General features: G+C 35.9%; 2 protein-coding genes across 5 annotated transcripts in view; both read left to right on the top strand.

Annotated features, from left to right (window-relative positions):
• The window catches only part of LOC105663968 (cyclic nucleotide-gated channel alpha-3-like), a 1,281,713-nt gene that overhangs the window by 339,364 nt on the left and 915,265 nt on the right, over nt 1-27,084 (top strand). The gene's annotated exons all lie outside the window — the stretch shown is intronic.
• LOC100881135 (uncharacterized) lies at nt 21,555-25,702 on the top strand. Its single transcript, XM_076536548.1, has 5 exons — nt 21,555-22,590; nt 22,655-22,754; nt 22,827-22,928; nt 23,108-23,263; nt 23,333-25,702. The coding sequence occupies exons 1-5, from the start codon at nt 22,190-22,192 to the stop codon at nt 23,399-23,401; spliced, it is 828 nt and encodes a 275-aa protein (XP_076392663.1). The 5' UTR covers nt 21,555-22,189; the 3' UTR covers nt 23,402-25,702.

The raw sequence follows: 27,084 nt of genomic DNA, 5'->3' as shown, positions 1-27,084 counted from the left end.
TTCTATTATTAATATTATATCAAAATCTATTTAGTTTCTTTTGATCAAACCAGTATACTTTTCATATTTTGTTGTTATTTGTTAAATTCATCATCTTCATTATTTTATTGAATAAACCTTATTGTTGAAAGATATTGACCTGTGGATTTCACTCCTTAACCGCACACCACACGAATCCCACAATCTTTACATTTAGTTATTTTCCAAAATGAGTCGTTCAGTTGGTAAAAGCCGCTCCTTACCTTCCTAGCGCTAGTAACTATCTAAACCTAGGTTCCAGAGTCGTTACAAATTGGTAAACAATCGAAGAAATGAATACTGACATATACATTAATATATCCAAATTTCTTATTAAAAATACAATTGAACTAGTTACGTATTTGAAAATTCCTAGCTCTAGAGGTGAATAAATTTCTAAGCAATTTTCACAAAAGCCGGATATTATAGGTGTATGCCTCTTGCTATATTAAAAGATAACTCGTTGGGGTTCGTGTAGCTGTAATAATAATCCTGCATTATATCTCTGCGTTATAAGAGCGAGCGTACAATTGACAGTGATGATGGCCAAACTCATTTGAGAGCTGCCATAAATCAGAAACTTCGACGAGGATTGGAACCTGGTCACTTTCACTCTCTCGTTAGATGATAGTTTCGAGAAATTGATTTCCTCAAAATGTGAAGTGTTAAAACCTTCGGGAAAGCCAGAGAACGGGGCATTTTGTAAAAGACTTTTTCAGAGAATGCGAAGAGAGAAATACGATGATAACATTATTTGTAAAAGTTTATTCAGTGTGAAGTATAGCCATCCTTACAATTTCAGAAGTGGAATAAAGATCCGAATATTTTGTGGAAATTGTGCAATTATAGTTCGTATTCTGTGTGACTCTCTTTGCGAATTTCTGTGTGACGTTATTAGTGAACTTTCTGTGTGAATTTATTCATAACATTCTGTGTTATTTGTAATATTCTTACAACTTACGACTTTATTTGTAATATTTTTTGTGACGTTCTGTGTATTGGTTGTTTTCTGTGTGACTTTGATGTTTTTATTATAAGTAACTATTATTTTTCCGAAGTGCTGAACTTGCGATGTCTGAAAAAGTGAAGTTCCTGATCTGTTCCTGCGTATGGAGATGCAGCTTATACATCGGGAACGAGAATTGATGCAATGTGAACTGCAATTATTACAGCGGAAAATGAGCTCTTACCACGTTCTTCTGCCCCGAGTCAAGAATCAGAGAGATGGGCAAGTTCAAGCATTTGTGATATTAGCGAATTGTTACCGGAGTTTAGCGGTGAGGAGCAATGTTCCCAAATTTGGAAGGAACAGCTGAATTTGCTTGTGTCCACCTACAACCTGGACGATAATTTATCAAGGATCCTTATTTGTTCAAAACTGAAGGGAAAGGCTTTATGCTGGTTTCAGTCCAGGACAGAGTATTTGGAAGTCAGCACAGCTGAATTATTGAACCGTATGGAAGCAATGTTCGATAATCGAGAGAGCAGATTGGAGGCTCGCAGTAAATTTAAATCGAGAAGGTAGATTCTCAATGAAAATTTTAGTGAATTTTTCCATGACAAGTTAATTTTGCTGAATAGAGTCCCAGTAGCAGATGAGGAAATAGTGGACTCAATAATTGATGGAATACCTGACCTCACTTTACGAGATCAGGCGCGCCTATGGAATTGTACGACGACACTCAGACGAAAATTCGCTATTGTCTGTATAAAATAATTCAACAATAAATATAGTACCAATATGACAATACAGGTTCTTACAATTTATGTGTTCCATCCTATGACGTAACCAAGATGATGGCTACTTTTTTATAACAACTTTTGTATCATCTTAATGACTAACTTGTTTTTCTCAAAATGGTGAAGAATGTTCATTTGTACTATTATTTAATATACTATATGTATAATATAATATACAGGGTGTCTCACAACTCGTGTAACTCCCGGGAAGGGGTGGTAGAGGACGTGATTCTGAACAAGATGTTCCTTTGCAAAAATAGGGTTTGAAGCTTCGTTTATGAATTATTAAGCAAAAACGTAGACCAATCAGAGCGCGGAGATTACATGCGCCGAGAAGCGGGAGCGACAGCTTCGTGCCTGGCGACGGAGTGCGAGCACGATCACCTGCCTTTTCCTCATGTTAGGGTAAGGTCAAGACTCTGAATATTGCACTTTGTGCTGTTTAATGTACTGTCGAAGGACCACCCAATTTACACGGATTGGGGCCATAAGAAGGTTTAATTAACACTGGTTAATAATAAAAAAAAGAAAACAGTTTATTTGTGTGTATGATAATGGAAATATATGTGCGTGTGTGTGAACGTATTTGTGAAATTTTAACTTTGTAATTGTGAATTTAAGCATTCAGCAATGATGTTTGAACTATAACTTTTCTAACTCTAATCAGTACTTCTAATGTTGCTCTGACTTGTTCTATGTTTGCTCTTTGGTCTTTTTGGCATTTTTTGGCCTATTTAACACCTCTGTTCTCCCTTCCATTACGCCCTTGGCGTGCTACTTTTCTGGAAGGGAAACAGGAGTTCCTACGGGGCAGGGCGGCGTTCCGTGGAAAGTATGGGTTTTCCCAAAATGTTTATGACATGGTCTGTGCCACTGAAGCAGAAAAAATCTATAAACTAGTGCATGATTATAAATGCCTTTGCTAAAACTAAAATGTCACGTACTATCGTAGTGCTGGCACACAGATAGTACGGATAATAAACTATGGAATTCAAAAGTGACCAATTTCTTCTGTCATGTTGTAAACCTTGTCTGTATGAAACTCTAACACCTCGCAATAATCCCATCGTTTAATAAGAAGTTTTTACATAGGAACTCAGTTAAATAACGAACAGAACAATTACAAGTAATGTTTACTTATTCATTTTTTGTGAATACACGATAAGCAAATTTGAATCAGCCCCACCTATTGTTTAAAAATAATTCTGTTATAGTAAAATTGTGTTCTCGTGACTTCATCAATCCTAATCTTCCGTAAAAAGACATACTGCACAATATCTAATGTCACAACCTAGTCGGAGAACTCATTTCACTTCACTGGCACTTCTAATCGGTATTTTTAACCTTAATATTCTATTATCACTGTTCACTAATTTACTAATGACACGAAAGAGAAAAAATCACAGAAGTTATTTTAATTATTCTCGCGTTTCTGCTTGTTTATCCATCGTTAATATGTTAGCAAAATTATTAAAAAGTGGCAAAAAATTACAGTAAAAAATGATAATAAAAAATGATAGTGCTGTAAAGTTGCGTATTATTTTTATGAATAGTTACGATCGATAGTACGAACTAGTTACCAGGATCCATTTTCAATCAAGCTGGATTATTTTTAAACAATTGGTGAGTCTTATTTTAACGGTTTATAAGTTTCATGTAAATCTAAAGTTACAGAAATTTAATTTACTCGACTTCTGTTAATTACGCATAACTAATTTTGTTCCTTACTTATGACAAACAAATAAGTGAACATTATTTGTAACTGTGCTGTTCATTATTTAATTCAGATTTGACGTAAGGTCTTCTTATTAAACATTTACACTGTCCCGGCGCGTAAGCACTTGATCATGATCGTGCTCAGCTGCTAGGCTCGAACCTTTTGCTCTAGCTTCTGGGCACACCAAATCCTCGCGCTCTGATTGGTCCGTGTTTTTGCTTAATAATTCAAAAACGAAGCTTCAAATCCCATTTTTTCAAAGGAAAATCTTGTTCAGAATCACGTCCTCTACCATTCTTTGCCGGGAGTTACATGAGTTGTGAGACACCCTATATAATATAATATATAGATTTAATATATAATATAATGTACCACGGGAATAATTATGTAGTAGTAACAAACTTTAAATGTCCAAAAATAAGTTATACTGTTTAGAAATATTAAAGTAAGATGTGTATTCCGTAGATATTAGAAGAATCTACATACAGTATTGATTCGTAACAAGCAACAGTTTTGTGATTCGTAACAAGCAAATTTCTATCCCCTCTTCTTTGTTTGAAGTCGGCCGCTGAGTGAGAGATCCGTGAAAGAGTGAGAGGTCCGTGAAACCGAAGAAGTCATAAATTTTCACGGACGACCGAACAGTTTAGTGGAAAGAGGACAGAACATATATATTTTTTTCTCACTCTGATGCATAGCGATTCTGTCGTTCATTCATCTAATTCTACATTGATTCGTAATAAGCAACTCGCTCGGGTCTGGCGAGTTGCTTATTACGAATCAGTACTGTACTATCTTTGTCGATGTGCAAAATTGAATTTACAGAAAAGTATACAGCATGCATTTGCGATTAGTATTTAACTAGTATTCTTTTCTAAATAAACATAGAAAAAACTGATAAAGGAAAAAACCATATGATGTAGTACTTCTTATGATCTTATTTCTCATATGAATACATCAATACACCCTCCAAGTACAATTACACCATTTATTCTATTCCTTAATGTAACATAATTGTTTCATCAGGCAGTCGTGTCTTTTTATTATCGTATATATATAAATACGAAGCCAACGTCCTGGAGGTGTGAATACCTCACGAGATAGTAGTCACTTTATGTCAAAAACGTATTTTATAATAATGTGCTCAAAATGACATTAGTAGGAACTGGTAATGCCGTATTCACTATTTCTTATTTATGTTACATAACCAATCTTTTCCTCATTGGCTGCAGTCCATAACAATTTAATGTACGTTTTTGTGAGCTGATAATTATTTATCACCGAAAATGTTTCAACCTTATAGAGTAATTACATAACTGACGCTGTCATCTGTTCCAAACTATGAGGAATTTGGCTTATTTACTGTGTTTGAGAGTTTGGTTGTAATGAAAATGTAATTACAGCTAAAAAAGTATGACATGAGAAACACTCTTGTTGATAGTGTGAATTCTCGTCCGCCTGTATCGAATAACGGCTTAAAGAAAAATATCAATATATATTATTCGATTGTTGACAGAGTTACACGTATTAATGGTAAATTAAAGAATAGTTTATTAAAAAAGAAAAATTTATTACTGAATAATATACATAATGGTAATATAGATGAAGATGCATAAATGCACGTGGCAACGTGCTTCGCCGGTAACCAAAGACACACTGTAATGAACAACTGAATACATATTTCAATATTGCTACCAACTTATTTGTAGCTTAGAGAGATTCTAGTGCCAACAATTATCAGTGAAAATCGACTAACATTTTTCTCTAGGTCCTTTTTTTCTACTCTTAATTTAAAAAATGCAGTAATTTGTCCAGGTCTCAAAATTATTCTGCATACTTAAAGAAGAAAAACATGTATCTATAGAAGTGCCATTATTGTACTAGTGCATACTGTAAAAAAATGCAGTTAAATACACTCAATTATTATATGCTAGTCTAGTAACTAATAATGCAACCTAATGTAATGTAGGCTGCGTGGAAATTAAATTGTTCGTTTTTTTAAACATGGAGTGGATTGTAAACGTAATTATTATTACTTACTTACTTGACATCTACCTATGTCTTTAAGGTCATTATTATCATTTGATTCACTCATATTCTTTCCGTGTTTATCATATCCATTCATTCTGGTAATTTTTTATAAACAAAAATTGATTATGTTGCATAATTTTTGGTGGTTATTCATAATGATCAAGTATTATGAATATTTGCCACATCAGTTATTTTGTCCTTAATGTATATAGGAGTTAAACGTTAACCGTCGCGTCGGGGGTAGCAGTACCGCGAAAGAAATGAGCGAAACAAATACGGCAAGAACTGCACGACAGTACAATGCGACGATATCTACAAATACGGTACGATCACGAATTACGGTTACGACACGATTATGATCACGGCTTCGATTTCGGTTTTGCTCTTTTGATTGCTCTTTTAAACGCACTATGTCTATAAAGAAGTTTTGTGCTTTTAAACTTCTACTTTTACATTCTTATAACAAATCTTTTTTGCAATAACTTCCCGAGTTCAAATTGTTGATCTATCATTTTCACATTCTGAAACAAATTTTTTCCGCAATTTTACATCTTCCAATTTTTGGTGATGTACGCAAATTTAAATTAAGGTCAATGTACATTGTAGCTTCATATCCTCTTACACAGCAGTCTTTTTCTGCGTTGCCATATTTTTCTGCAAAAATTGCATTCTGAGTTTTAATACTCTTTATTCTTTTATATTTAATAAACACTCTAATTATCATACTAAACTTCTATTAGGTTATTCTAGAAGTTATTTTCGATTTCTCGTTAACTATCACTTGAAAATTCTATATCTTGTAGAATTATGTACAACCCATTCTGTTCTATAACTTTTTTATTATATCTCGGGAAACCATTCCTCTCAAATTATTATTTAGATTTATTTCTAAAATATGATCGGAGTGATTATTTCTATCATTTAATGTATTTAACTTTTTGTGACGAATAGAATACATTAAAGGAAAACGTGAATAATTATTTGGAAGATTGATGTATGAAGAGTATAAGGAATGGGATAAAACATTCCACTTAGGTATTAATACTTAATTTATTTTAACGTCGAAATCCGCACTTCATAGCAATTTATATACAAATCCAAACATTTTCAAACGATCCTGAACCATTTTTCGGAAGATATTTAGACGGTTTACAACCTAAGACGTAGGATGTTACGTATACTCATCCGCAAAACTTTTGATATTATTTGTTTTAGCCACGAACCGACAGTCGCTTCTTTTTCAACATTTTAGATCAAAATTTCCGAGTTTAAATTTTTCAACCTGTTGCGAACGATATAAACAATAATATTATGAACTTTATAAAGTAAACTTCATATTTTTAGTACTATTGCTCCTCTTTTAGTATAGTATAATTATGATACATAGAAAGAAACAGCATGTATGTGATATCGAACAATAAAGTAGTTCATTGTTGTCTGGTATATTTGTAACAATTTTTGTGTAACCTACATTGGAATAACATTCTTTTTTATTTTCATGAATAGAATGCGTTAATGAGGTGGACATCCTGCATATACATGGTGTGTTCCGAAAGTAATGCGAACGAAATTCCTGCGCCGCTCCTATTGGTCGGAGGGGGATCGGACCACTTAGGCTAGATGGGGGGGGGGGCTCTAAGCTTTCTAACAAACCCGATCCCAGGGCTCTCCGAGCTGTGAAAGGGATAGGACTTGAATTTTTGTGAACCCCTGTTTGGTGACCGTATCACGGAAAGAGTGGAGTCGACGATTGGAACAACGATACGCGATAAAGCTTTTGCGCTAAACTAAACAAATCTCCTGAGGAGACAAATTAAATGATTCGTGAGGCTTATGGAGACTCTGTTTTGTCGTACTCACAAGTTTCGAGGTGGTTAAAGGCCTTTAAGGAAGGGCGGGAAGAGGTTCACGACGATCAACGCTCTGGGCGACCACCAACCAGCAAAACAGTCCGTCAAATAGTCCATAAAGAATTTCTTCCTGAAGGACAGACAGTTAACACCGCCTACTAAGTGGATGTGCTGGAAAGACTGCGAAAAAGGGTCGTTAGGACGAGAAAACACATCTCCGGTACCTGGATACTGCATCACGACAACGCGCCTTGCCACAACGCGCTGCGAGTACGTGAGTTTCTGACCCAAAACGAGGTGTTGACGCTGCCTCAACCCCCCTATAGTCCTGACCAGGTACCGGCAGACTTTTTTTTGTTTCCTTGGATCAAGACACCCCTAAAAGGAACTCGTTTCTCATCGATAGAAGACATCCAAGCGGCCGCGACCGACCCCCTGAAAGAGGTTCCGGAAAACGCATTCCAGGATGCGTACCGTTCATGGCAGAGTCGCTGGCAAAAATATGTAGAAGCCCAAGGGCAGTACTTTGAACCAATTCTTACAAATACTCAAAATTCTTCAATAAATTCCTTTAAAAAAAAATCATTCGCATTACTTTCGGAACACACCATGTATTCTAAACTAAGAATTGAGACATTTAACACTCAAAATTTTGAAATATTTCATGAATTGTGGAATTTCTTAATCGTGGCGTTCAACACTCTTTTCATGTAGACTGTTTCTCAAAATTGCTCTGTGTAAAATAAGAGATACAGCTCACTTCAAAAAAACAAATCACTGTGAAATCTATAAAACACCTTTATTTAAATAAGATTTAAATTTATGGCAAAAGCATTTCAGGTTTTTTCACATGGAATACAGTATTTTTAAAGAAATCAAACTTTATAAAGAAGACCTAGAGTATTAAATAATAAACAAACATATTCAGTTTATCGATTGCAAATTAGAGAGAATTTCGGGTGCAGTAGATCAAGAGCAGTAGTGAATGGCTTTACCTATACCCAAAAGCCCTTACGTGCACGAGGAGATCTGTGGTCGTATTCGTCGAACAGCAAGAGTCCTGGGCAAGGGCAAACACCACTGTAATAACGGGTGTATAAAATCTGCCCGAAAGTAGTGATCCTTACCATAGCACCTAGAGTCCAAGCTGCTTGGGAAAGGTAAGAACCAATCGGGAACTAGCTGACTCGATCCGTGACCAGATGTCTGCGGGATCGCCAGCGTTCAAAAGGGGTACATAGTTATTATCAAAAAGGTATTTTGTATTCTGTATATTGTACACTGGTGTTCCACGTAAAGTGTATATGGAACGGTAATATGTATTGATTCTGCCGCCACATGTCGGCAAATCGTTTGTGTGCGAATGTGGGTTATGAAGTAATATTTACATTCCTTTGCAACGTCTCTCGATTTGATGTGTGGCGTCGATTTAGCGGCCGCCACGTCCCTGCCTAATTTATTATATTTAGTCTAGTCGTAAGGATTTTGGGTGTGAATGAGATGCGATAATGAGTTGTTTGCCTGAGTCCGAGTGAATGCTGCGTAGCGTTTGCGAGAGGATGTTTGGATCATCGAGTCGAGTGTCGTGTTGGATGTCCGAGTTCGAGGAATGTCTGAGAAATACGCGTGTATCGTTGAATGATTGGTTTAGAGTGAGAGCGATTCGGTTTGGAAGACGAAAGAATGATTCCGGGTTAGAATGCATCATGGGGGTGAATGCAGTGTGGGGGTGAGTGTTTTAAGTACGAAAGTTTAGTTCATCACTGCGAGTCGAAGAGTACGGTCGTGGACCTGCTTGCGAAATAAACGGAAAGTCAAAGGTGGAAAAATAATTTTAAGAAAAAAAATACGCCGACTTCGAAATGCACTAAAAAGTATAAAATAATTTCTATTTCCTAGTGAAGTAATTTCTATTTCATTCAATCATACAATTACGTAACAGATATGAATGAAACCTATTTACCCGGTAGGTGGTATATTAAATACATTTCAACATTTTTGGAGGCGGCCCAAAATTAAAAATACCTCAGTAAACGTTGCTGCCAATAACCAGTTGATTGTGGTATGGCGTATTGTAAATTAATAAATCCTGAGAAAGAATACGAACCATTATAGATATATTTGGTAATATACGTAAATGTAACGACTGCATCTTCATTTCGCAATGTTTCTGATATAAATGAAATTGAATTGACTTCGTTCGCATGTGGAAGCCATGGATCTAAGAACCTATAAACGGAGCCCACGACGCGGGAATTACCAATTTGCGGCAGATGGGCTCTATTTTTATAGTATATGCGGCGAGCGAGTCTTTCCGTCGCATACTCTATGAATCTAGATAGACCATAGTTACATTCTATACGCACTAACACCTACTTCGCGGCGTGCTGTCGAGTTATACATATGTATAAAAAAAAAATAGCTATACGAGCTTTGCCTATGTTCGGCTGTCCAAAGATTGACATGTTCAAGAAAATCTTTTAATTTTGCGCCGCCTCCGAAAAGGTTGAAAAGTACTTAATATACTACCTAACGAGTAAATAGGTTTCATTCATATCTGTGACGTAATTGTATGATTGAATGATATAGAAATTACTTCATGAGCAAATAGAAATTATTTTATACTTTTTAGTGCATTTCGAAGTCGGTGTATTTTTTTTCTGAAAATTATTTTATTCGAAGTCGGTTAAAAATAAGGATTACTATATTTCCCTGTCACGTGGGCCACTTCGTTCGACAACGGATACCGAACGATTTTCGATGAGCCGCTTGTGTCGACACTCACCATGCCGGTTCGGTCGTAAAGGGAAAGCGGCGTAAAGGGTTGGCGGAGGGTGCGCGGCCGATTTCTCAAGAAATCAGCGGAATTTAATGGAAGACACGGCGGAGAATGAGTATTATAAAAGGAAGTCGGGCCGCAGGAGTCTACGAATAGATACAGGGCGTCTCACAACTCATGTAACTCCCGGAAAGGGGCGGAAGAGGATGTGATTCTGAATAAGATTTCCTTTTGCAAAAATAGGGTTTGAAGCTTCGTTTTTGAATTATTAAGCAAAATCACGGACCAGCGAGAACTACGTGCACCCAGAAGCGAGGGCGATAGCTTCGAGCCTTGCAACTGAGCGCGATTATCATCAAGTGCCTATGCGCCGGAACAGAGTAAAGTTTTATTAAAAAACCCTTACGTCAAATCTCAGTTAAATAATGAACAGAACAGTTGCAAATAATATTCACATATTCGTTTGTTATGAGTAACAAACAGAATTAATTATGTGTAATTAACAGAAGTGGAGCAGATGAAATTTCTGTAACTTTAAATTTACATAAAACCATTAAAATAAGCCTTACCAATTAAAATTAATTAAAAATAATTCTGTTTGGTTGAAAATGGATCCTTGTGACTACATCGTTTTATCGATCGTAATTATTCGTAAAAATAATACTCAACCCACAATAGCTGATATCGCAGTCGGTTTATTATCACTTTTTATTATCACTTTCTACTGTAATATCTTGTTGCCACTTTTCACTAATTTCCTAACATAATAACGATGGATAAATAAGCGAATACGCGTGAACGATTATCTGGAAAAAACTTGTGTCATGTTTTCTTTTTAACGTTTCGCTCCGAACGTTGTGTGCTAAACTGGCGATTGTGACTCCAAATGTTTCGAACCTAAAGAAAGCGAGAACAACATCTTTGTTCGTTCAGACCGTCGTGTCAAAGGATTATAAAACAATTAAACGGCTCCGTTTTGCTCGCTGGGGGGTCGCTTCATAGGCATCCGAAAAAACCGTTGCCCCTTTCCCTTTCTAAAAGACAAAAATGATTTTTGCCTTTTTCTAAAGAAAGGCATACTCTCACTTTTGTTTGAGTGTCAAACGTCCTTGTTGCAAGGGATTGTTGTCTAAATTTTCCGTCGAAGATGTTCATCGTGTTGCGTTCGGCAGTTTAGAACAGGTCGTCGGGTGTTCAACATCAAAGAAAATAAACCGTAACTGATGCTATTTATAAACAATCGTTCACGCATTTTCATTCGCGTTCTTTATCTGTGGTTATTTCATTAGGTAATTAGTGAACAATGGTAGCAAAATATTACAGTTAAATATACCAATTAGAAGTGACAGTGAAGTGAAATGAGTTCTCTGACCAGGTCGTGACATTAGATATTGTGCTGTGTGTCTTTTTACGAAAGATTAGGATCGATGAAGTCCCGAGAACACAATTTTATTAGATAAGGATTATTTTTAAGGAATAGGTGAGCCTGATTCAAATTTGCTTATCGCGTATGTACGAAAAATTAATAAGTGAACATTATTTGTAACCGTTCTGTTCATTATTTAACTGAGCATTGACGTAAAGGCTTCTTATTAAACGTTTTCCCTGTCGTGATGCATATGCAGTTGATCATGATCGTGCTCAGCTGCCGCTCTCGCGTCTAGGCGTGCGTAATCCTTGCTTTCTGATTGGTCTGTGTTTTTGCTTAATAATTCAAAAACGAAATTTCAATCCCTATTGTTGCAAATGGAAATCTTATTCAGAGTCACGTCAGCTACCCCCTACTTCAGGGACCTACACTAATTGTGTGTATTATACCCTGTATATTAACTTAAACAGTTTAGTAAGCAAACGCATGCAGACGTGTAAAAAATGGTATACGGCAATAAATTATGCCAGGATAACAATCGAGACATCACATGCAAAGGTATATCAACATATGTAAAAATAACAGCTACTATCTAATACTTTATGTACATGTACGGAAAATAACTGCATTTCAATGGATGTACTTTATTTTAGGTTAATAATTTTATTTTCAATTTCAACTTCCGCCTTCAAGTTATACCACTGATTTCAGATGAAAATTTTACTTTTACATTAAATCAGGTATTAATTTACAATAATATTATCATACGGAAAGAAATTAAAATTGATTTTAAGCAAGTAACTAAAATTTTAATACATAAATTTATGAATAAATTTTACGTTTATGCGAAGAAACTTAAAGCATTGATGTCAATATAAATATACTATGGAATCAAAAGGAGCTGAGACGATCGAATTATTAAGGGTTGTTAAGATCAGCACTTATATCCATCCACTCAAATTTTACAACGTCTTTAATTTACTACGTTACACTACGTAAATTCGACGATGTCTTTACTTTTCAACGCTTTCGTACACACTAACTTTCTCGCAGAATTGCACTACAAACTTCCTGAGCTGTCGCCCCTACTACTCTCTTCTTCGGTCATTTCATGGGTTTTTCCACGATATAAAAATACTGCTCCACGTGGAAAGGAAGCACATTACAAACCTTGTACCGTTAGGCCTGCGAACATATAACTGACGGACATCACCAACCTACAATATATTACAATATTAATACGTATTTGCAAGGACGTTCTTAAAAAAAATAGTAAAATTATGTATTCCTCGTATATCCTGAAAATTGCAAATTTTCCATGCTAGAATACAATAGAAAGCTTTGCTCTATTTATAAAGGGAAGCAATAGCATTGGTTTGCGATTATGTGCAGCGCCGATCACCAGCCTTATTTAGAAATTTAAAAATTTAGTAGGTGTTACAAGCTTACAGATATTCTACCTAAAAGATTATTTATTCTACCGTACAAATTCAGAAGTTTACAGATGTACGGATTTACAGATTTGCAGATTTTCAAATGTTCAAATTTATAAGTACTCAAGTACTGTATGGAAAACCTTCATTCTATGTAGCTAGTTTTAAACATTGTTCACTTCTACATCTTTTAGTTCGAAGCGCTAAGTAGAATTACTTATCATTTCAAGCTTTAAAGGACCCCGCACAGATCTTATGGAAAATGGCCCCCGGTTAAATTAGCTGAATTTTTGATATGATGCAGTTCATGATGTCCTGATCAAAAGTTCCAATGGGCTCAAGGTCGTAAGTTGAATAGTTTCCGAGATATGGAGCGTCAAAAGTCAATAATAATTTCTTATTCGAAACTACCACGTTTAAGCATATCTGAGTGTAAGAAGCATTATTGCGCACTGTCCATTTACTTGATCCCTTAAAACCCAATGGTAGTACTGTGGGCCCTTAAAAAATATGACCCCTTGACCCCCCGACTCCCCATCAGGAGTCAAAATAAAAAATCACGCAAAAGGTAAAAAATGCTTCTCTTTTTCTTTCATCGTATAAAAAACATGAAGCACCATCGGCAATAGCATTACCCAGTGTGCACCACGAGGAGGTTACTCGATCGGATTTTGCGCACTATGTGGCCCTAAAAATGGCCATTTTTGTAGTTTTTTCTATTCCTCCGTTAGAATTTCAACGTTTATATTCTCTTGACACTCTCTATTAGCGGCATCTCTGGTCATATTTAAAAGACTGCCATCCGGATATTTAACAGACCTTTGGTGACGAGCAAATCCTAAATACCATAAAACACTTGCAACATGTGCGCATGTACCTAATGTTCTGGCACCGGATTGACAGGTGCAGTAGTAACCATTTATTATGTTAAAATCCCCCCCTCCCCCCCTTCATCGCCCCTTCCTGAACACGTTAAGTTTAACCTTTCGCTATCTCCTATTACATTTGTGCATCCTGTGCCACTCATTATTACGCGAGTTCTGCTCGTGAAAATTTCCGCAAATTTTCCGTCCCCCACCCCCGCCTCCGCGCCCGTACTCCCGCACGCGCTTGTTGCCTGACTGTTTCTCCCCTTTTTCCTATTACGCCCCAGTCTTCTTCCACAACGGTACATGAGCCCATTGCTCTTGGTAAAATTTCTCCTTCCTCTCTTCTGTCGATTCCATTCGGTCCCCGTTGTCGCCCCCTAATGGTGCCATGACCAGGCTGGCACCGGTTTCCTCCTTTGCAGGTTTGAGTCGTTCGATCGATCGTGTCTTATGTTTTCTCCTTCTTCTCCCCCGCCGATCCCACTCGGTCCCCATTGTCGCCCCCTAATGGTGCCATGACCAGGCTGACGACTGGGTCCCTAGTTGAATCAACAGTTGATCAGAAGGATCCTCTGTTCAATTTGACCTCTCTCCCTCCTCTCCCCCGCTCCGTCGGTCCCCATTTTGTGCCCCCTAATGGTGCTATGATCAGGCTGACACTGGTTTCCTCCCTTGCAGGTTTGAGTCCTTTGATCGGTCGTGTCTATGTTTGTTTCTCCGCCTCTTCCACTCCTGCCCTTCCTCTTCTCCCTCTCGCTGTCTTCTCGCTTCTTCGCCTCCTCTTGCCATTTAAAATGCGCGCCATGCCTCTGCCGTCTTGCTTGCTGCCGCATCCCTTCGCTTCACCCTTCAGGGCCGCTCTCCAAGTGCTTGCAGCGTTCCTTCCTCCGCCATGCTGGATATTCTCAATGCGGCCCCGTTGCTCCACCATCGTTGTGACTTCGGCGTTTCCAGGGTGCTGGAGCGTTTTCTGCAGTTCTTCCAACACTTTTCCGCCATTTTCCCGCTTTGCACTGTTCCTCTGCACTCGCGCACGTGGTCAAGTATATTCCCCTGTACCCGCAACCCTCCTAGCACTTCACTGCACTCCCATAACACTTTCCCAACACTACACCGAATTAATTGCTTATCTGTTAATTATTTCTTATTTATTATTTATTTATTTATTAATCTACTAATCACTTCACTATTTATAAATAATTTATTAATTAATTATTTATTATTATTATTATTATTAATCTCATTCACTTCATTTATTTATTAATTCATTAATTAATTACTTCCTTCCTTCACTTTGTTCCGTGTCGTCTCGCCTCTTCCTCTTCTCCTCCTCACTGTCTTCTTGCTTCAACCTATCCGCTTACCATTTGAAAAACGCGCCATGTCTCCGCCATCTTGCTTGTTGCCGCGTGCCTCCGCTTCACCCTTAGGCTTCGTCCCTAAGGGCAGCTCTCCATGCGCCTACAGCGACCCTTCCCCGGCCATGTTGGATGTTTGCGAACCGGCCTTTACGCTCTACGCTTTCCCTCGCGCGGAGATGCCCACGTGTTCGTACGATATATCGAAACTTGCTCGACTGACGCCATTATTTATTTACTATCAAATCACGAAAATACAAAAATAGCCAAAACTAATCACCGCGTGCATTCAATATGCCTCATTCGTCCTTTCCCGCACTCTAAATCCCTAATGACATTTACATTATTAATTAATTAATTTAATTTCTGCGACTTTCTCTCGCAACTTCGACATGTCGCACGACCACGTGTTCGCGCAAGTCTTTCTTCGACGGGCAACTTTCACCCTTAAATTGCACTATTTTCACTCGCGATATATAAAAATAACCGTGTTTAAGTCGCGCACATATTTATTTTATTCCGCGGTCGGCCCGAACACTCGTTTCCTCGCTTTCGAACACTCGTTTCCTCGTTTCCTCGCTTTTACTCATGGGTTTGCACCCCATGCTTTTCCTCGCGTCGCGTAGAGGTCGCCATTACCGAAATTTCGATTTTTATTTATAAATTTATTATTTCACCTCCGATTTTTATAAAACTTTACCGCTCACTTCCCCCACAGTCTCCCCTCACTTCATAACACTATTTATCACACTTTAACCACTTTTCCCACCAAAATTGAACTTTGTCGCGGAGCGACCCCCGAACACGTGCGCTCGCCACGACAGCCAGCCGTGCTCCCTCCAAGTTTTTTTTTTTTTTTTTCCTTCAAAATATATCTAACATGCCTGTAAATTACCCACATAATAAAAAACCTTTAGAAGTATCTATTCATAAAACAAAATTGAAAAATATTTAATTACATTTTATTATAAACTATTACTAAAACATTTATGTCCAATAATGGAAACAGGTTGCTTTTATCAAAAGCAGTAATTCGAGGAATATTATAGTATCTTTTAATTATAAATACATAACAAAGAGTTTCACATGTTTTGAAATAAAACGTCGCTTCTCGCTGCTATATTCTCGTTCATCAATAGCAACTGGCAATGTATACCTATATTTTATATTCGTTGTCGTTAACAATGGAAAACACGGAGAAACATGTCGGAGCTTTTAGAGAGACAAAAGTATAATTCTTTGTTTACCAGGTAAATGCATAGATGCAGTGAGTAACAACAATATTTGGATAGCGAGGTACGTTTAACTATACAAAAAATTACTGTAGTAACCGGATTAAACTGTAGTTCTATATTAACCAGAAAATACATGAATGTGTCTCTACTAGATTTTAATGGAACCTTGGGTATTTTTTAAACAGATAAAAATATGCGACATGTATTCTTTCGTATTGGCAGAGATGTGACTTCATGAGTGAAACTATATTTTATAGTTTCAACTTCGAAGTATTACCTACAAAACCAAATAAGATGCCTCAAACTAATGCACGAATTCTATAATATTTATTTGCTAATTAATTGTTTAAAATACAATTTTTTTATTATAAATTTTGTATACTTTGGGTTGTCACATGAACTAATAATAATGATCGATTCAAATGTGTTGTTTTTCATTGTCCGCGCATGATAATTAGAGTGTTTATTAAATATAAAAGAATAAAGAGTATTAAAACTCAGAATGCAATTTTTGCAGAAAAATATGGCAACGCAGAAAAAGACTGCTGTGTAAGAGGATATGAAGCTACAATGTACATTGACCTTAATTTAAATTTGCGTACATCACCAAAAATTGGAAGATGTAAAATTGCGGAAAAAATTTGTTTCAGAATGTGAAAATGATAGATCAACAATTTGAACTCGGGAAGTTATTGCAAAAAAGATTTGTTATAAGAATGTAAAAGTAGAAGTTTAAAAGCACAAAACTTCTTTATAGACATAGTGCGTTTAAAAGAGCAATCAAAAGAGCAAAACCGAAATCGAAGCCGTGATCATAATCGTGTCGTAACCGTAATTCGTGATCGTACCGTATTTGTAGATATCGTCGCATTGTACTGTCGTGCAGTTCTTGCCGTATTTGTTTCGCTCATTTCTTTCGCGGTACTGCTACCCCCGACGCGACGGTTAACGTTTAACTCCTATATACATTAAGGACAAAATAACTGATGTGGCAAATATTCATAATACTTGATCATTATGAATAACCACCAAAAATTATGCAACATAATCAATTTTTGTTTATAAAAAATTACCAGAATGAATGGATATGATAAACACGGAAAGAATATGAGTGAATCAAATGATAATAATGACCTTAAAGACATAGGTAGATGTCAAGTAAGTAAGTAATAATAATTACGTTTACAATCCACTCCATGTTTAAAAAAACGAACAATTTAATTTCCACGCAGCCTACATTACATTAGGTTGCATTATTAGTTACTAGACTAGCATATAATAATTGAGTGTATTTAACTGCATTTTTTTACAGTATGCACTAGTACAATAATGGCACTTCTATAGATACATGTTTTTCTTCTTTAAGTATGCAGAATAATTTTGAGACCTGGACAAATTACTGCATTTTTTAAATTAAGAGTAGAAAAAAAGGACCTAGAGAAAAATGTTAGTCGATTTTCACTGATAATTGTTGGCACTAGAATCTCTCTAAGCTACAAATAAGTTGGTAGCAATATTGAAATATGTATTCAGTTGTTCATTACAGTGTGTCTTTGGTTACCGGCGAAGCACGTTGCCACGTGCATTTATGCATCTTCATCTATATTACCATTATGTATATTATTCAGTAATAAATTTTTCTTTTTTAATAAACTATTCTTTAATTTACCATTAATACGTGTAACTCTGTCAACAATCGAATAATATATATTGATATTTTTCTTTAAGCCGTTATTCGATACAGGCGGACGAGAATTCACACTATCAACAAGAGTGTTTCTCATGTCATACTTTTTTAGCTGTAATTACATTTTCATTACAACCAAACTCTCAAACACAGTAAATAAGCCAAATTCCTCATAGTTTGGAACAGATGACAGCGTCAGTTATGTAATTACTCTATAAGGTTGAAACATTTTCGGTGATAAATAATTATCAGCTCACAAAAACGTACATTAAATTGTTATGGACTGCAGCCAATGAGGAAAAGATTGGTTATGTAACATAAATAAGAAATAGTGAATACGGCATTACCAGTTCCTACTAATGTCATTTTGAGCACATTATTATAAAATACGTTTTTGACATAAAGTGACCACTATCTCGTGAAGTATTCACACCTCCAGGACGTTGGCTTCGTATTTATATATATACGATAATAAAAAGACACGACTGCCTGATGAAACAATTATGTTACATTAAGGAATAGATAGGGTGGAATAGATAGAATAGGGCGCGAATAATAATAGAAAAAGATGAAAGATACAAAAAAAAAAAAGAAAAACCGCACTCACGCTTCCACACGCCCCGCCGCGAGGGGTTGGCAGGGCGGAGGAGAGAGGCCGGCGGGCCTAGTGGCCACTCGTAACGAGGCATAAAAATATGCCTCGTTGCAACATATCTTATTTTAATATTTATGGACAAAATATCTCATTTTTTGATTTTTAGAATTTGTTACTACAATGTAGTTGTTCTCTCGATAATAAATACATTAATTAATAACGCAAGTGAACACTTTTTATAGTTTTAAGAAAAACAAGCTAGTTGTTAAGATGCTACAAAAGTTATTTTAAAAAACTAACCATCAACTTGGTTGCATTACGGGATGGGACAAATAACCTAACCTAACCTTTGTTGTCATATTGTCACTATGTCTAGTGTCGAATTATTTTATACAGATTGTAGCGAATTTTCAGTGATATTTCTGAATTTTACTTCTATTTCATAATATAGTATGACCCTTCATCAACGAAAAATATACATGATATGACTCACATAAGACACAGTATAAGCAGCTGCAGGTAGGTATAATAGCAGAGGACGGTAATTGCACGAAATTCTAGAAAACTGTTTCCTTTGCGAAAATGTTGTTGAAGCTTTCGTTTTTGAATTATTAACTTAAAGCACAAAGCAGTCGGGTCGCACGAAGGGTGCGCGTTCCGTCGCGAGGGAGTACGTTAGAGAGTGACGGTTAAATCCAATCATGAGAAAGGGCGTTTGAATCGTGATAGTATAACCGTGTAATAGGAAACCGTTATGTCAAAGATGGCTTGCGATAACTGGTGGCTAACGGTAATTAAAGTAGTGTACGATCGATTATTGATTGCGAACATCGCGTCCTGCAATGAAGAAGATTCCTATGAAAGATTTCGCGAATTATTCCTACTATCACCGCAATAAACTAATTTCTTAATAAAATATAAATAACGCAGGGACGTGGCGGCCGCTTATAGACGCTACAAGTAGAATACTGCAGATAAGCACTGCCAATCCATCCGAAGTGAAACAATACATACTCTTTGCAGTATGTTGCTCCGGAGTATTACACAGGTGATTACGCTGATTTACGCCAATTATCTATCATTTTCTTATTAAAATGATGGATAGCATAATGTTTCAAACGATGAAACATTTGTCTGAAAAGTTGTTATTCCATAAACTCTACAGAAATAATGAATGAACGCACACCCTATGATACCTGTTACATGTGTCAAATTTCTCATACTAAAAAATATCGTTTTTATCGTTCAAAAGCGAGATATAGGATGACTTAATGGAATACAGAGAAAATAATACACGAGTATTATTACAGCTACTAGAACCCTAACGTATTACTTTTTAATTGAACAAGGGGTATACACCTGCTTGCGTTCGACCACGCGTCATTTTATAGTAGTAATAGGTTGATGTAACATCGGTCTCCAAGTACAAGTTTATTCGTGCCTGGAACTAGGGATTTTCAAATATGTGATTATTAACGCGGTTAGAGAGAACAACGCGTAGATATCAGTGTTCATTTCTTCGATTGTTTAACAATTATTAAAGTGAAAGGGAAACGCACAGCAATTCGTGGCACGTCTGTAAGACGTCGTGACGTTGTATGAATAGATAGTCTCAGTGTTTGCATAGTCGAAGTCGATTATGTTTAAGAATGCAACGCCGGAAAAAGCGATCGCATTCTTGCGATTTAGCGTGGCAACAGCATTCTTTCTACCACTCCCCTCCCAAGCAGGCAGATTAAAGACTACATGTTACAATATTCTCAAATTTCTAGCATTTCTTAATTCGTTCCTATCTCTTTACCCTGTAATAAACGCTTTACAAACATCCACTGATCCCATGGATGTATCAGAGTCTGCCGTGTTTTTAATGGGATTATTTCTGGCAATTTCACACATAGCCATTAGCATAGCTCATTCAAATAACATACGGGTAAGACGTTTTTCTTAAATAATTACTAGGCTATAAAATATAGAACGTAAAATATAATACAATGCGTTGCATAAATGTGCTAACATCCTTTGATGTTATTAATGTGAGTTTTCAGTTGAAAATTACTTCAGCGGACAACTGCCAATATTACTTTAATTCACAGCATTTGAACAACAAATTATATAAAAAGAATTTAGTGTATTAACGTAAATATTCAGTTCATTTGCATAAAAACTAATTTTCAGACGATCTAGAAACATACGAAGCGTTTTACGCACAATAGTACGCGATTTAATAATTTGTTGATAAAATTTTTTTCAATGCTTTCCTCTATATTCTTTCATGTGTCAGCTATTACAAGTTTTAATTCGACGAATATTCTATGGGATTAACGTCAAGGATACGTGTAGACCAATCTAATATCGGAATATTATTGTCGGTAAATGTATGTGCAGATTTATGAAATGATGCATTATTGTGCATGAAAATTAAATTTCCATTCTGTTGTTCTATCGTCCAATAGAGCTTTAATTAATTTTAAAATGTATTCGCATAATTATTACTGTCTATTTTGTGGAGAACACATACTATGGAGAATTTTACATAAATCGGGAAACATGGTCAAATCATAACCGAGTTACCACGGAATTTGCGTTCCACGAAATATTTTACATCTTTTCGTATAGCGTGCCAATATAAATTAAAAACATCTGGTCCATTTATACATGATTAATTTTGTAACGTCACTAATTGTAAGTATAAAAATAAGCTGTAACTACAAAATATTCGTTTCTTATAGAATAAACATTTTTCTGACATTTTTCATAACACAAATAGATTGCTTTAATATTATACATGAAAGTCTCGATTTATTGGAAGTATGATTTATCTTTTTTAAGTTATCCTTTTTTAAAGCGTTTTTTCTCTAACAATGTGCGAAGATGGCACAATAATTCTGTAGATACTTGTTTTTGCAACATATAAGTTGGATTCATCTCGCAATTGAATGACATTGTCGAGTTCAGAGCTAATCGTACAATTGTAAGTTTATCTCAAGAAGACAGTTTTGAAGAGTGATCTGAACACTTCTTTTCTTCATAATCATATTTTTTAACATTGTAATCGATAATAGCACTGCTTCAACGACCTATGCCACTCGCAATATAGTTGTAACCTCGGCCTTCAATGCGTAAAGCATCGATCATGTCTTTTTTTCACCTAGAAAGTCCTTTTGTACAAGGATCCCCACTTTCTAACCTCTATAAACAAATTTTACTTCGTTCTACTATGAACAAGTTTTTATTTGACTTTATTTGTTCATGACTGATTACTAGATTTTATATAATGCAGCTTAAAATTTACATTAATTTTCTTTTGCCGAATTTATCCTTTGCAAACTATGAATTATTATTTTGAAATAATAATCCTAATTTCCTACTAAAAGCTCATATCATTGTAAGTATTAGGAGTTGGTATATTTATGCAACGTATTGTATGTGTGGAATATAACAAGTATAGTTGTTCACTATAGGCTTAATCATTAATTAAAATGATTTTTGATACACGGCGCAGATTGTGATGGAACTTACGGAAGATGTTTGTAAAAACGCGAATGATCATGGAAGACATGTGTTTCAACGATATATGGAACAATTTTCTACGTTTTATGGAGCATCAATTATATGGAGTTACGTAACGGGAGTGATATTTATTTTGAAGACATTCGTCACATCCGATCCTTTTCCATTGAACGCTATATATCCGTTTCGTGTTGATTATCAACCATTGAAAAGCATCATATTCTTGCATCAAACATTATACATCTGTAACGTTAGCGGCAACGCGTCAGTTAATGTGTTTTGTGGTTTTCTGTTGTTCTTCGCTGCAGCTCGTTTCGAGATATTGAAACTTAAACTACGCAATGTTAAAACCGCCGAGGAGTTGATAATACGCATGGAAGAGTATTATGTTGTGAAAGAGTATAGAGAAATTATGCGATTCAGTATTTATTATTTGCAGTCAAATCATCTGCTTTTATTTTAGGTACGCGAATTTTGTGGTCAACATTGTGAAATGTGTAGCTCCATGTGCGGTAATCATGGCTGTTATAGTACTAGTGATGTGTGGCATAAATTTAATACAAGTAAGTAGTATTAATAGCAATGTCAAAATCGATGAGGTTTAATCATTTGGGATGATTTGCTTTCACACACAGCCACAACCACTTACTGTGAAGTTTCAATACATATCATTGGTTGCAACTGTAACACTAACGGTTTTTGTCTCTGTCTGGCCTGCTGATAATCTTTTAGATCAGGTAAGTTATTATTTTATATACTAGACTGCGCAAGTCGCGTTGATGTATAACAGAAACTGTGTGATAAAATCGTTGTAGACTGCTTGTCAATACAGACTGTGTAAAAATAGATATTTATAGAGTTTACTAGTATTCTGTCGTACTTACTATTAGAAGTAACGCGAGCTTGTTATTACTAGAGCGGCGATGCCATGAAAAATGTATTCCAATCGACCTGGTACAATCAATCTAAAAAAATGCAGCGGAACATCCTGATCATGATGGTGCCACAGACCCCTGTAGCCGTTCGAGTCCCTTGCATTATCTCAACTCTCTCATTAAATTTCTTTTGCTCGGTATGCAACATCATTATGTAGTAAATAAGTATTATTGGCAAGGTTTCTAATGATTTCGAATGCTTTTAGTTCCTCTCAAACGCGTTTTCTTCATTCTCCGTTTTACGTGCTATAATATCCGAAGATGAAAGCACATGAAAAGAAGCGAATGGAATAATACTGAATTATATTGTTTTACATATTTATAATATTTTTTGATAAATCTGTAGTTAGAACATGAATGTAAGACAAAACTATATTTATGAACCTATTAATAAATGTATTAATCGCTGCATCTCCGTCGATGCAATTTATATACCGTTATTTAACGTGGAAGATACTATGCATAAGACCAAGACCTTCTCTAACAAGGGAAGGCATGGAAGTGTTCCGTTCCAATTTTGATGAAACTTCGTATGTTCCTTAAGCAGACAAAAATAAGAAACACTTATGATTCTTTATCCGCTGAGATATGGGTTTAGGGGGTATATACAGGGTGTCTCACAATTCGTGTAGGTCCCTGAAATGGGGGGGTAGCTGACGTGATTCTAAGCAAGATTTCCCTTTGCAAAAATCAGGTTTGAAGCGTCGTTTTTGAGTTATTAACGAAAAACACGGACCAATCAGAGCGCCGGGATTACGCGCGCCGAGAAGCGGGAGCGCCAGCTTCGAGTCCAGCGGCTGAACGTGAACGTGATCAAGCATCTTTGCCTCGGAACAGTCAAAACTTCTAATAAGAAGACTTTTTCATAAAAACTCAGTTAAATAACGAAGAGAACAATTACAAGTAATGTTCATTTATTCATTCTTCGTGAATACATGATAAGTAAACTTGAATCAGACTCACCTATTTTTTAAAAATAATCCTGTTCCAGTAAAACTGTGTTCTCGTGACTTCATCGATCCTGATCTTTCATAAAAAAACACACTGCACAATATCTGATGTTACAGCTTGGTCAGTAAACTCATTTCACTTCACTGTCTCTTCTAACTGTTATTTTTAACTGTGTAGAGTTGATTAAAGAAAGGTGTTTATTTTAATTAAACAGAGTATAAAAAAAATGAGTGCGCGTGTTTCCACGAGCAAAGTGAGTTCGGCACGTAAATTATCGCAGCGCAATCCAGGTTTTATAAAAAATGGTGACGTTTTCCGAAATCGAGAATTCCCGCTTTCCCCTGCCGGCAGTCATCCGGCCCATACTATTGACCGGCGACCCATCCGGCACTTGACCTACAAAATTACCGTAATATTAATAAATCCAAGGATCGCCTCGATTTTTCAAACTACATAGAACCGAAAAAAAACAACTACGCCAACCTCGGGCTGAATGTGCATGCCAACTGGTACAAACGGACAAGTAATGGTTCCTTGGTCATTTATTGCTGCTATAGTAAACCTTCAATACCCTAAAATGTTCAAAAATCTATAATTATATCTACAACAGAAATTTCATTTGATAGACTTCTGTTAATTACACATAATTAATTCTGTTCCTTACTCATTACAAGTGAAAAAGTGAACATTATTTGTAACTGCTCTGTTCATTATTTAACTGAGCTTTGACGGAAGGACTTCTTATTAAACGTTTTCCCTGTCATGACGCGTAGGCAGTTGATCATGATCGTGCTCAGCTGCAAGGCTTGAACGCTTTGATTGATCCACGTTTTTGCTTAATAATTCAAAAACCAAACTTCAAACCCTATTTTTGCAAAGGGAAATCTTATTTAGAATTACGTCAGCTACCCCCCATTTTAGGAACCTATACTTATTGTGAGACACCCTGTATAAACGTAAACAGGATATGTTTTTTTTGAGAATGTTTCTTAGTTTCAATTATTATTTTTAGAGATGTACCTAAGAAAAAAGAATTACATGTAATGACTATCGTTGTTCGAAGTAGTGGAAACTAGTTGTAATTTATATTGATTACATAGCGAAGTAAATAAAATTAAAAACTAATTCCGCCAAAATGTGGACGATGGTACGTATTCGGAATATCGTGTACATAGTGTTAACGTTAAGTATACATGTACTGCAACAAGTATTATAAAACTACAGGCACAAATCAAGTAGACAATTATAATAATTTGCGAAAGTACCAGAATCGCGTATTTGTAATATTTAATCCTTTGACTACTGTTGGCGCCTATTGGCGTTTGACACATGTTTTCCTGGTACTGTAGATACCAATAGGCGTCTACCGTACGGTACAGCTAATGCATGACAAAATCTGCCGTAGTCGATTTTAAAAATATTTATGATTCAATCTGGTAGTTATAGAAAGATGATCGAAAATTTCTTCCCATGCAAAAATGCAAGTTTTATTCGTCGAATTAGTGATTGCCGAACTCTTTTAAATGTTCCAACTGTCTTGAAAATTGTAATAAATGCACTTTAAACGCATTCATAAAGTAATTGTTTGTATAAAAAATACCTGTCATTGAGAATTACACGAATTTTGCCCGCAAATTTATGAATGTTTATATTTTTTCAATAAAACATTTGTAGATATAAGTTTACTTGAAATTTCTTCATTTAATTGACTACAGTAATACGTAATGGAAGTTTGAAGTTAACCATTTTGGACACTCTGTATATTAACATTTAATATAATTGCAAAAGATATACAGCAGGACAGATTTCTGAAATTGGACGGTCAAAACTTAATTACGGAAAATATCATAAAATTCTAATGCTATTTGCGTTGAACGAGCTTGGAGGTGAAGATAACACTCGGAAATTATACTCATGGGTTTGTTTCCCGCAATACTCCCTCAGGAATACTTTTTCACCTACTCTACTTGTACAATTTGTATAAAACGAAAGCACAATGAAAACGGAAAGATCAACATTTGTTATTAACCACAATAAACGTGTTAGATATTTTTCAAAAGAAAACCGTTCCCAATTAAGGTTCTCAGGTAAGTACCGAAAGGTTAAACTAAGTCCTCTTACCAAAGGTATCCTTGCCTCCCCACTCCGTGGCCAAATCCTCAAGGAACAACGTCCCTATTCGACTAAGCAATGCAATAACAAACTATCTATCCTTTTCTACAATCTCAGAAACTAACAAAGCACACAGTCTTGCGACATCTGATGACCATACGACTCCAAGTCAATAGCCATCGTCTATCGCCTCACTTGGACTCTCATAAACAATCTTTCACTTAGACCTCACGCAGTCTAACCCTATCATAAATCGTTCAAAGGCAAAATAGCACAGGCTAATTGCCCTCTGTCACGTCCTCAATAAAGAACACTTTTTTTTTAAAAGAAATGATTTGCCGTTGATGGTTCGTCAACGACAAATACCACTTTTATTTATTCACAATTATACAAATAATTTTGGGTAAACACTCCTAAACACAAATACTTAAGTACCACTGGTTAGTAAACAATCGGTGAACAGTTCGTTTCGCGTATATTATTAGTAGTCGCGCCGCTGCGCGTTTTCTCTATATATATTCCTAATATGCTGATTCCCCGCGTTTGAGGAATCCGCATTATCAGGGTCTGTGACACCTCGACGACTCTCCAAAATACGTTGACGCTAACAAACGTTATACTTTATTTCATTTTAATATTAAACGATTTGAATGAACCATAAGTGAAAATAATCTTTGCCCTTAATTTGAATTACTTACTTTGTTGCATAATTGATAAAAATTAGAAGTTAACAAAAATTAAGCATGATAATTATCATTTAATATGATTTTAAGAAGATTTTACAAGAAAAAAATGCTTTCACAAATATGAATTAGGAGCTGTCAAATGAGCCTAGATTATATGTATAGATACGGATAACATTTAATTTTAAAATACATTTTGTCTAATCATCTGC

The sequence above is a fragment of the Megachile rotundata genome, chromosome 10 (genome assembly GCF_050947335.1).
Source record: "Megachile rotundata isolate GNS110a chromosome 10, iyMegRotu1, whole genome shotgun sequence".
Lineage (NCBI taxonomy): Eukaryota > Metazoa > Arthropoda > Insecta > Hymenoptera > Megachilidae > Megachile > Megachile rotundata.
The sequence above is the reverse complement of the archived record's forward strand: the minus strand, read 5'-3'. Positions and strand labels throughout refer to the sequence as shown.